Source organism: Oncorhynchus gorbuscha, linkage group LG05, assembly GCF_021184085.1.
Source record: "Oncorhynchus gorbuscha isolate QuinsamMale2020 ecotype Even-year linkage group LG05, OgorEven_v1.0, whole genome shotgun sequence".
NCBI lineage: Eukaryota > Metazoa > Chordata > Actinopteri > Salmoniformes > Salmonidae > Oncorhynchus > Oncorhynchus gorbuscha.
In genome coordinates, this window is record NC_060177.1 from 39,893,350 (window position 1) to 39,905,652 (window position 12,303).

Genomic DNA, 12,303 nt, shown 5'->3' on the forward strand with positions numbered 1-12,303 from the left:
CGCCAGGGACACAAATCCTGCAGTGCCAGCCAGACGTGTCCTCCAGCTTAAGCCAGTACATGTCCAGGCCCGTCTGAAGTTTGCTAGAGAGCATTTGGATGATCCAGAAGAAGATTGGGAGAATGTCAAATGATCAGATGAAACCAAAATATAACTTTTTGGTAAAAACTCAACTCGTCGTGTTTGGAGGACAAAGAATGCTGAGTTGCATCCAAAGAACACCATACCTACTGTGAAGCATGGGGGTGGAAACATAATGCTTTGGGTACTGTTTTTCTGCAAAGGGACCAGGACGGCTGATCCGTGTAAAGGAAAGAATGAATGGGGCCATGTATCGTGAGATTGTGAGTGAAAACTTCCTTCCAATCAGCAAGGGCATTGAAGATGAAACATGACTGGGTCTTTCAGCATGACAATGATCCCAAACACACTGCCCGGGCAATGAAGGAGTGGCTTCGCAAGAAGCATTTCAAGGTCCTGGAGTGGCCTAGCCAGTCTTCAGATCTCAACCCCATAGAAAATATTTGGAGGGAGTTGAAAGTCCGTGTTACCCAGCAACAGCCCCAAAACATCACTGCTCTAGAGAAGATATGCATGGAGGAATGGGCCAAAATACCAGCAACAGTGTCTGAAAACCTTGTGAAGACTTACAGAAAACGTTTGATCTCTGTCATTGCCAACAACGGGTATTGAGATAAACTTTTGTTATTGACCAAATACTTATTTTCCACCATAATTTGCAAATAAATTCATTAAAAAATACAATGTGATTTTCTGGATTTTTGTCTGACATAGTTGAAGTGTACCTATGATGAAAATTACAGGCCTCTCATCTTTGTAAGTTTGAGAACTTGCACAATTGGTGGCTGACTAAATACTTTTTTGCCCCACTGTACGTACGTACGGTCACTGTTGGGACGACGTTGTCAATGCACTTATTGATGAAGCCAGTGACTGATGTGATGTTCCAGTCTGTGCTAGCAAAACAGTCCTGTAGTGTAGTATCCGCTTCATCTGACCACTTCCGTATTGAGTGATTCACTGGTACTTCCTGCTTTCGTTTTGGGTTGTAAGCAGGAATCTTGGAGGATAGAGTTATGGTCAGATATAGCAAATGGAGGGCTAGGGAGAGATTTCTTTGAGTCTCTGTGTGTGGAGTAAAGGTGTTCTGGAATTTTTTCCCTCTGGTTGCACATAGGTTTTAATCCAGTGCATTGATTTAGGACATTTTGTCCTTCATACTGTAGGACTCTGCATTGAAGAAGAATATACACAAACACCATTATTTTCTCCTTGTTACTTTTCCCCTCTTTCCTATAACTGTTTAGGAAAATATCTGGCCTGGCTCTTGATATGGGGCGGCAGCGTAGCCTAGTGGTTAGAGCGTTCGACTAGTTTTTTTTTTTTTTTTTTTTTTACCTTTATTTTACTAGGCAAGTCAGTTAAGAACAAATTCTTATTTTCAATGACGGCCTATGAACAGTGGGTTAACTCCCTGTTCAGGGGCAGAACGACAGATTTGTACATTGTCAGCTCAGGGATTTGAACTTGCAACCTTTCGGTTACTAGTCCAACGCTCTAACCACTAGGCTACCCTGCCGCCCATAATCAGAAGGTTGCGAGTTCAAACCCCCGAGCTGACAAGGTACAAATCTGTCGTTCTGCCCCTGAACAGGCAGTTAACCCACTGTTCCCAGGCCGTCATTAAAAATAAGAATATGTTCTTAACTGACTTGCCTGGTTAAATAAAGGTAAATGAAGGTAAAATAAAATAAAAATATGCTGAGTCAGGGAGTGTTGATAGCTGTGTGTGTGTGTTTTTTTGGCCAGAGTTTACATACATGCATTTCTATGCATGTGTGTGTGTGTGTGTGTGTGTGTGTGTGTGTGTGTGTGTGTGTGTGTGTGTGTGTGTGTGTGTGTGTGTGTGTGTGTGTGTGTGTGTGTGTGTGTGTGTGTGTGTGTGTGTGTGTGTGTGTGTGTGTGTGTGTGTGTGTGTGTGTGTGTGTGTGAGTGTGTATTTAACAGCACAGGTAGTGAAATTACAAAGAAAAAGCTACGCTACAAGCTACTCCTTCTAGTTACGCCGTGGATCAGAGCTAGTTAGCGACGAGCTATGCCCTTGACCCAAACTAGTGCTGACTAGAACTAGCTACCTATGCAATAACCAGAGTAAGTGCCAGAGCTAGACCAGAACTAGTGTGGACCATAGCTAGCTACTAGCTACACCCTGGACCAGAGCTAGTCAGTGCATACGAGAGCTATCTAACTATTAGCTACGCTCTGGACCAGAGCTAGTGTGCAGATGGGTAATGCGCAGTGCACTCACGCCCTGAATCTGAGCTACACACTTGACCAGAGCAACACCTTGGACCAGAGCAATGCCCTGGACAAGAGCTTGTGCACAGGCAGGTATCTGCACATCTCACTAACTCCCTGGATCAGAGCTATTTACGTATTATAGCTCTTGTCCAGGGTAAACAGAAGCTAGCAGTATGAATGGAGTGGTGTCTGACAGTTTCTGAAGCCAATGTTTTTCTAGATATGGCTACTGTATTGTGATCACTACATCCAATTGGATTTGGATACTGATTTAAAGCAGATTTCTGCAGCATTAGTAAAGATGTGATTAATACATGGTGATTTAATTAATGTGCTGTTTGTAAATACCCTGGTATGTTGACTGTTAACCTGAACTAGGTTGCAGGCAAGGACTACTATTTGAAGCTTTTTCTTGAGTGGCAACACATACATTATCAAGCATTTCATACATATTATCCAGATACTGACTGTTATCACTTGGTTGTCTATAGCAGCACCCCACAATCATGTTCTTTAGGTGAGGCAGATGAACCTGTAGCCAGCAATATTTCACATGCAATCCTCTGTAAGCTTTACAGGAATGTGGTTCTGAATATAGACCGCAACACCGCCCCCCATGGGCATTTCTGTATTTTCTGTAGATGCTGTAATCTAGTATTGCTGCCACTGTATCATCAAAGGTGTTATCTAAGTGAGTCAGAATTTGAATGTCATCTGTTACTAGCAAGTTATCTATTTCATGAACGTTGTTTCCGAGGCTAAATACAACTATCGTTCAAAAGTTTGGGGTCACTTAGAAAAAACATTTGTCCATTAAAATAACATAAAATTGATAAGAAATACAGTGTAGACATGGTTAATGTTGTAAATGACTATTGTAGATGGAAACGGCAGATTGTTTATGGAATATCTACAGAAGCGCACATCACTCCTGTGTTCCAATGGCACGTTGTGAAAGCTAATCCAAGTTTATCATTTTAAAAGGCTAATTGATCATTAGAAAACCATTTTGCAATTATGTTAACATAGCTGAAAACTGTTGTCCTGATTAAAGAGCAATACAACTGTCCTTCTTTAGACGAGTTGAGTATCTGGAGCATCAGCATTTGTGGGTTCGATTACAGGCTCAAAATGGCCAGAAACAAAGACCTTTCTTCTGAAATCCATCAGTCCATTCCTATTCTGAGAAATTAAGGCTATTCCATGCGAGAAATTGGCAAGAAACTGAAGATCTTGTACAAAGCTGTGTAGTACTCCCTTCACAAAACAGAGCAAACTGGCTCTAACCAGAATAGAAAGAGGAGTGGGAGGCCCCTGGTGCACAACTGAGCAAGAGGACAAGTACATTAGAGCAAACCACTCGCCCACACAACACCATACACACTGTCTGCCATCAGTTGAAACTGGGATTCATCCGTGAAGTGCACACTTCTCCAACATACCAGTGGCCGTCTGTAACGCCAAACTACAGTCAGGTCAAGACCCTGGTGAGGATAATGAGCACTCCACATAGCTCACAAATAAATCTACAATTTGAACAACTGTAGAGAAATCCCTAACATTAACAACTGTGGAATGTGCATTTGCACATTCAAAAAGTGATTGTGGATCTGTTTTAGGTGCTTACAGAATACAAAAAATAATCCTTCCTGTTGATGTATTATCTCCATTCATTAGGGTAATATTTGTGTCATTTGACAAGCAGAGTGATGACATCATGGCTGTGTCCTTTTTGGGAGAACACCTTCTAGCTAGAAAAAGAAAGAACAACTTCATGAAATGTGAGTGTTAACTTTTATTTATTAAACAAATTATTTTTAAAAGTTCAGTAGATTTAAATGTAACTATTGGGGCTTGCAACGCCGAGTGTGTGCTTTCGACATCAGCCCTCTAGCCAAGCTAGCTAACTAGCTAAAGTTGGACACTACCAACAGCTAGAATGCGATCTCGTCAGTTGTTTAGATGAACAACCAAAGTTGAACTTACTAGTTAATTCAGGAATGCGTCAATTAGGAAGATTTGCTCAGTTTTAAAATCTTGATTTGCTGATCTGGCTAACACTCTAATGAGAAATGTTGCAAATAGGCTGTCTCATGATTGTCTCATCGACAATGATGAGACAGCCTATAGGGAGGAGGTCAGAGACCTGGAAGTGCGGTGCCAGGACAACAATCTCTCCAGATCCTCAAAATGTTCTACAGCTGTGAAGCGGTGATGCATCATGACCGGTTGCATCACCGCCTGGTATGGCAACCTGTTGGAATCTGACCATAAGGCGCTGCAGAGGGTAGTGCATACGGCCAAGTACATCACTGGGGCTAAGCTTCCTGACATATACTAGGCGGTGTCAGAGGAAGGTCCAATATATAATTGGCGGTGTCAGAGGAAAGGTGCAATATATAATTGGCGGTGTCAGAGGAAGGTCCAATATATTATTAGGCGGTGTCAGAAGAAGGCCCCAAAGATTGTCAGAGTCCAGTCACCTAAGTCATAGACTGTTCATTCTGCTACTGCAAGGCAAACGGTACCAAAAGGCTTCTTAACAGCTTCTACCCCCAAGCCATAAGACTGCTGAACAATTAATGAAATGGCCACTTGGACTATTTATGTTGATCCCCTTTGTTTTTACAATGGTGCTATTCGCTGTTTATTATCTATGCATAGTCACTTTACAAATGATCTCGACTAGCCTCTACCCCCGCACATTTTTATGTAATTTTCTTGTGTTACTTTTTTCACTTTAGCTTATTTAGTAAATATTTTGTTAACTCCATTTCTTGAACTGCATTGTTGGTTAAGGGCTTGTAAGTAAGCATTTAAAAGTAAGGTGTATGTGACAAATAACATTTTTTTTCATTCTAATTTGATTTGAAATAATCTTTTTCAACCTGTTTTCTTTCAGGACAAACATGGCAATTGATGCTTTGGCAGGACAAATCACTCTTTTCCAATCAGTGTGGAGGTAAGAAATTGTAATATTATCTGTTAATTCTTTCTGTTTTTTTGCTCCATTTAGGTGTGCTTACTAGCTAGCCGAGTAATTTGTTGCGCTCCCTTCCTTATTAATATGTTGTTTCCTAGTCAATACATTCCATGATTACTGTCAGTTCAATCTCTCTGTATTAAAGTACCACATAAAAACGTTTGGCTGGTATGCCCTCACCCGTGGTTGGCTGTGAATGCCCTCACCCGCTGTATACTTATAACTGATTAACTTGATTTGGCCCGGTTAGAACATGATAGTCTTGATAGTCATCACCACACACACACACACACACACACACACACACACACACACACACACACACACACACACACACACACACACACACACACACACACACACACACACACACACACACACACACACACGTGCTCCTATTCGAGAGTGTTTATATATATGATTGTGGTAATCCGAATAACTTTAACTAATCTTATTGTTGTGGTTCTATTATTACACAGCATGTAAAAATGAATAAAACTCCCCTGCAACTTAAATTTTGATACACGCACAACATTGACATTTGTGTTACTGACGACAATAAAACGTCCTCAGAGCTGTGGCTAGCTATGTCTGGAGACTGCGAGCCTAGTACAACGAACTTGGGGCCTAGTAAAGCAGTAGGCCTTAAACCTGGTGGGATAGACCACTGCCTAACAACTAAGGCCGGGGACTGAGATATAAGCAGGGCAGATCTTCCACTGTATGTGATGCAGGTACTCATATTCCTTCATAAGCTCCCAACTGAGGAGGTTTGGAGCAGGGGTGGTAGTCTCTTAGATGTGTGTAGCCTTGCAACTCATATTCCTCAGGTGCATGATGGCTTTGTGTGGTGGTTGGCGCAGAGGTGGGTGGTGACAGGCATCTCATACGTCTTAGGGATGCAGGATAACTCTTCAGTATCCTGCGGCATGGAAACAACTTTTATTATGGGTACTTCAACATCTCAAATATAGAAGATCAGAATCCATCATCTCGAAGGACCATGTACAGTAAAAACTATTGATCGCTAAATCCAGAGAAATGACAGACCACGTAAAAGTCCCCACCACACACACAGACACAGCTGCTTCTATTTGAGGATGTTTATATGATAATCTGAATGACTTGGAATCTTATTGTTTAAGTTCTACACAGCACATACCCCCCCTGCCTGTAAATTAAATTCAGCAACAGCTGACAACAATAAAAAGTCACCAGAAACATGTTCAGATGCGCATTTAAGTACTTTGATTGGTTGGGAATGGTAGGAAAATGATGGGTGAGGGACAAGCTAAGCAGGCAACTACCAGGACTGTGAGGGAGAGTTAGGTAAAGAGGAGCAGGATGTTTTTTATGTTTGTTTGTTACAGGCACATTTATTCTACTCATACTGTAAAGACTTATATCAGTAAAAATGATTAACTTGACAATAATATTAATGTGAGGGTTTAATTGTGTAACAATGCACAGGCCATGTTATGATGATGGTCCAAGATAATCTGTCACGGTTTTCTTCTATCTCCTCCTCTGACGAAGAGGTGTAGCAAGGATCGGACCAAAATACAGCGTGGTAATTTTGATACATGTTTAATAAAACGAATAAACACGAACAATACAAGACAACAAACGTGAAAACCTAAACAGCCTATTTGGTGCAAACTAACACCGAGACGGGAACAATCACCCATCAAACACTCAAAGAATATGGCTGCCTAAATATGATTCCCAATCAGAGACAACGATAAACACCTGCCTCTGATTGAGAACCACTTCAGGCAACCATAGACTTTTTTAGATACCCTACTAATTCACAATCCCAATACCTACAAAAAACCCAAGACAAAACACACCACATAAATAAACCCATGTCACACCCTGGCCTGACCAAAATAATAAAGAAAAGAAAACACAAAATACCAAGAACAGGGCGTGACAGAACCCCCCGCCAAGGTGCGGACTCTCGGCCGCACACCTAAACCCATAGGGGAGGGTCCGGGTGGGCGTCTGTCCACGGTGGCGGCTCCGGCTCTGGCGTGGGACGTGGACCCCACTCCAACAAAGTCTTAGTCCACCTGCATCGCGTCCCTTGATTGGCGACCCTCGCCTAGTAACCCTCACCAAGGACCCCACTGGACTGAGGGGCAGCCTCGGGACTGAGGGGCAGCCTCGGGACTGAGGGGCAGCGTCGGGACTGAGGGGCAGCCTCGGGACTGAGGGGCAGCCTCGGGACTGAGGTGCAGCTCGGGACTGAGGTGCAGCTCGGGACTGAGGGGCAGCTCGGGACTGAGGGGTAGCTCGGGACTGAGGAAGCTCAGGCAGGTAGTTGGCTCTGGCAGATCCTGGCTGGCTGGTGGTTATGGCAGATCCTGGCTGACTAGCGGTTCCGGCAGATCCTGGCTGACTGTCGGATCCTGGCTGAATGGCGGATCCTGGCTGACTGGCGGATCTGGACAGATCCTGGCTGACTGGCGGATCCTGGCTGACTGGCGGATCTGGAAGATCCTGGCTGACTGGCGGATCCTGGCTGACTGGCGGATCTGGAAGATCCTGGCTGACTGGCGGTTCCGGCAGATCCTGGCTGACTGGCGGATCTGGAAGATCCTGGCTGACTGGCAGTTCTGGAAGATCCTGGCTGACTGGCAGTTCCGGCAGATCCTGGCTGACTGGCGGTTCCGGCAGATCCATGCAGACTGGCGGCTCTGGCAGATCCTGGCTGACTGGCGGTTCCGGCAGATCCATGCAGACTGGCGGCTCTGGCTGCTCCATGCAGACTGGCGGCTCTGGCTGCTCCATGCAGACTGGCAGCTCTGGCTGCTCCATGCAAACTGGCAGCTATGGCTGCTCCATGCAGACTGGCAGCTCTGGCAGCGATGAACAGGCAGGAGACTCCAGCAGCGCTGTAGAGGAGGAAGGCTCTGGCAGCGCTAAACAGGCCGGAGACTCCGGCAGTGCTGGAGAGGAGGAAGGCTCTGGCAGCGCTAAACAGGCGGGAGACTCCGGCAGTGCTGGAGAGGAGGAAGGCTCTGGCAGCGCTAAACAGGCGGGAGACTCCGGCAGCGCTGGAGAGGAGGAAGGCTCTGACAGCGCTAGACAGGCGGGAGACTCCGGTAGCGCTGGAGAGGAGGAAGGCTCTGGCAGCGCTGGACAGGCGAAGCGCACTGAAGGCCTGGTGCGTGGTGCTGGCACTGGTGGTACTGGGCCGAGGACACGCACAGGAAGCCTGGTGCAGGGATCTGCCACCGGAGGGCTAATGCGTGGAGGTGGTACTGGATAGACCGGACCGTGCAGGCGCACTGGAGCTCATGAGCACCGAGCCTGCCCAACCTTACCTGGCTCGATGCCCACTCTAGCCCGGCCGATATGAGGAGCTGATATGTACCGCACCGGGCTATGCACCCGCACTGGAGACACCGTGCGCTCCACAGCATAACATGGTGCCTGCCCGGTCTCTCTAGCCCCCCGGTAAGCACAGGAAGTTGGCGCAGGTCTCCTACCTGGCGTCGCCATACCCCCTGTGAGCCACCCCCGAATAATTTTTTGGTGCTGACTCCTGGGCTTCCTTCCACGCCGCCGTGTTCATCTCGCCAACCTCATTCTCCTGTAACATTCCTCGCACTACTCCATCGAATCCCAGGCGGGCTCCGGCACTCTCCCTGGGTCGACCGTCCACCGGTCTATCTCTTCCCATGTCCCAAAATCCTGACATCGCTGCCTCTCCTGCTCCTCGTAATGCGGCCTCTCTGTTTTCGCTGCCTCCAGCTCTGCTCTGGGGCAGAGATATTCCCCAGCCTGTGCCCAGGCTGGGGAATATCCAGGAGTCCAGGATCTCCTCCCAAGTCCAGAAGTCCTGTGATCGCTGCTCCTTCTGCCGCTGCCTGTCACCACGCCGCTTTGTCCTGTTTTGGTGGGTGATTCTGTCATGCTTTTTCTTCTATCTCCTCCTCTGACGAAGAGGTGTAGCAAGGATCGGACCAAAATACAGTGTGGTAATTTTGATACATGTTTAATAAAATTAATAAACACGAACAATATAAAACAACAAACGTGAAAACCTAAACAGCCTATTTGGTGCAAACTAACACCGAATAGAATATGGCTGCCTAAATATGGTTCCCAATCAGAGACAACGATAAACACCTGCCTCTGATTGAGTACCACTTCAGGCAACCATAGACTTTTCTAGATAACCCTACTAATTCACAATCCCAATACCTACAAAAAACCCAAGACAAAACACACCACATAAATAAACCTATGTCACACCCTGGCCTGACCAAAATAATAAAGAAAACACAAAATACTAAGACCAGGGCGTGACATAATCTGATAATTGTTATGAAGAAAATGTTTTGAAGAAGAAAATTAAAAGTAAACCTGACAACTTGACCAAGTTTTTGAATATGTAAAACTGCATAATGATGGCACATTGAATTGCAGAAACAAAACATTCACTGATTCTCTCTCTCTCACACACACATGCACAGGGGAAGGAGTCAACAAGTCATCAGGAACAGCAACTGTGTACTACTGGCTTGGGTTCCAGCTGCACCATTGAGAGCATTTTGACTGGCTGCATCACCGCTTGGTATGGCAACTTCTCGGCATAGGGTACTGTGCACGGCTCAGTTCATACCTTGTACTGGGACCCAGCCATCTAGGACCTCTATACCAGGTGGTGTCAGAGGATGGCCTTCAAAATTGTCAAAGACTCCAGCCATTTAAGTCATAGACTGTTCTTTCACCTACCGCACAGCAACTGGTACCGCGACGCCAAGTCTGGGACCCAAAGGCTCCTGAACAGCTTCTACTCCCAAGCCATAAGACTGCTAAATAGTTAGTTAAACAGTTAGTCTAGGTCGCTATTTGGTTATCTGCATTGACCCATTTTTTATTCCTAGTTATATGTACATCAGTGGAGGCTCCTCAGAGGAGTAACAGCAAGACCATCCACCTCATGGAATTTCATAAAAATGTAAATAGTGAAACATTACAAAAACTATGCTTTTTAGATAAAATTATAGTAAAAGCATTCACATCACCAAATCATTTATTAAAACACACTGTTTTGCAGTGAAAGTCTACACTAGCCTAAACAGCACTCTGTACAGTAGCACCATTGTGTAGCTGGAGAGACAGCTAGTTTATGTCCTCCTCTGGCTACATTGACTTCAATACAAAACCTAGGTGGCTCATGGTTCTCACCCCCTTCCAAGGACATACACAGTCATTTTAACAACTTCCGGAGGGCGTCGTCCAACCTATCAGAGCTCTTGCAGCATTAACTGACAAGCTGTCCGCCCAATCAAAGGATCCGAGAATGGATCTAGTACTGAAAGCACGAGTTACATATAGCTAGCACTTCAATGTATAAAATGTGGTGAGTAGTTGACTCAAAGAGAGAGAAAGACAATAGTTGCAGTTTTGAACAAATTAATTCCTTGAAAAATAAAGCAGCAAGAGAGAGCTATATTTAGTTGTATTATTTTCACTTTCACTTACTTAGCTAGTGAATGCAGATCGCTAGTTTAGCATACTCAAACACCAGGCTCAAACAGAGGGATGCTATATTAGCTGGCTGGCAATGGCTATCCAACACTGGAACGCTTCCAAGTCAAGGTAAGCTTTTGGTTTTATAAATGTATTGCTTAACTGCACACAGTACTGCATGATTGTAGCGGGTTTACAAACATGTTAGTTCTAGTAGCAAAGTTGACTATGATGTTAGCTAATATGGTGACACCGATGTAGGCTGTTTGTAGAGGTTATGATCTGAAGGTTTGGCTTGGACTGAAGTCCACAAGCGAAGGGAAAAGAAGAGAAGAGGAGATGCGAGAAAGAATTATACAACTAGCAAAGTGGTAATGCTGTTTATATGTGGTTGCTATGAAAGTGAGCTGTGCTTGCGTGTGAAAAGGCATGTGTTCATTCTGCCGATTCTGTTGAAAACTTTTCTTAAACGGAAGCAAATGTCTCATGTAGTAGCCTAAATCTATCGATGTTACAGAATAGGCATCCTTGAAGAGGTGTTTTTTTAGGATATTCAAATCAAATTTATTTATATAGCCCTTCTTACATCAGCTGGTATATCAAAGTGCTGTACAGAAACCCAGCCTAAAACCCCAAACAACAAGCAATGCAGGTGTAGAAGCACGGTGGCTAGGAAAAACTCCCTAGAAAGGCAAAAACCTAGGAAGAAACTTAGAGGAACCAGGCTATGAGGGGTGGCCAGTCCTTTGCTGGCTGTGCCGGGTGGAGATTATAACAGAACATGGCCAAGATGTTCAAATGTTCATAAATGACCAGCATGGTCAAATAATAGTAATAACAGTGAACAGGTCAGGGTTCCATAGCCGCAGGCAGAACAGTTGCAACTGGAGCAGCGGCACGGCCAGGTGGACTGGGGACAACAAGGAGTCATCACGCCAGGTAGTCCTCAGGCATGGTCCTATGGCTCAGGTCCTCCGAGAGAGAGAGAAAGAAAGAAAGAGAAAAAGAGAGAATTAGAGAGAGCATACTTCACACAGGAGACTGGATAAGACAGGAGAAATACTCCAGATATAACAGACTGACCCTTGTCCCCCGATACACAAACTGCCGCAGCATAAATACTGGAAGCCGAGACAGGAGGGGTCAAGAGACACTGTGGCACCATCCGATGATACCCCCGGACAGAGCCAATCAGGCAGGATATAACCCCACCCACTTTGCCAAAGCATAGCCCCCACACCACTAGAGGGATATCTTCAACCACCAACTTACCATCCTGGGACAATGCTGAGTATAGCCCACAAAGATCTCCGCCACGGCACAACCCAGGAGGGGAGAGGGGGGGCGCCAACCCAGACAGGAAGACCACGTCAGTGACTCAACCCACTCAAGTGACAAACCCCTCCTAGGGACGGCATGGAAGAGCACCAGTAAGCCAGTGACTCTGCCCCTGTAATAGGGTTAGAGGCAGAAAATCCCAGTGGAGAGAGGAGAACCGGCTAGGCAGAGAC

The 12,303-nt window shown here is 45.3% G+C and overlaps 1 protein-coding gene across 1 annotated transcript in view; it reads left to right on the forward strand.

Moving 5' to 3' along the window:
• Positions 1-2,305: 2,305 nt before the first annotated feature.
• LOC124034876 (C-Jun-amino-terminal kinase-interacting protein 1-like) overlaps positions 2,306-12,303 on the forward strand; it is a 90,779-nt gene continuing 80,781 nt past the window's right edge. The window contains exon 1 of the mRNA XM_046348283.1: positions 2,306-2,412. Within this exon, the coding sequence (XP_046204239.1) occupies positions 2,306-2,412 (107 nt within the window). The remainder of the gene's footprint in view (positions 2,413-12,303) is intronic.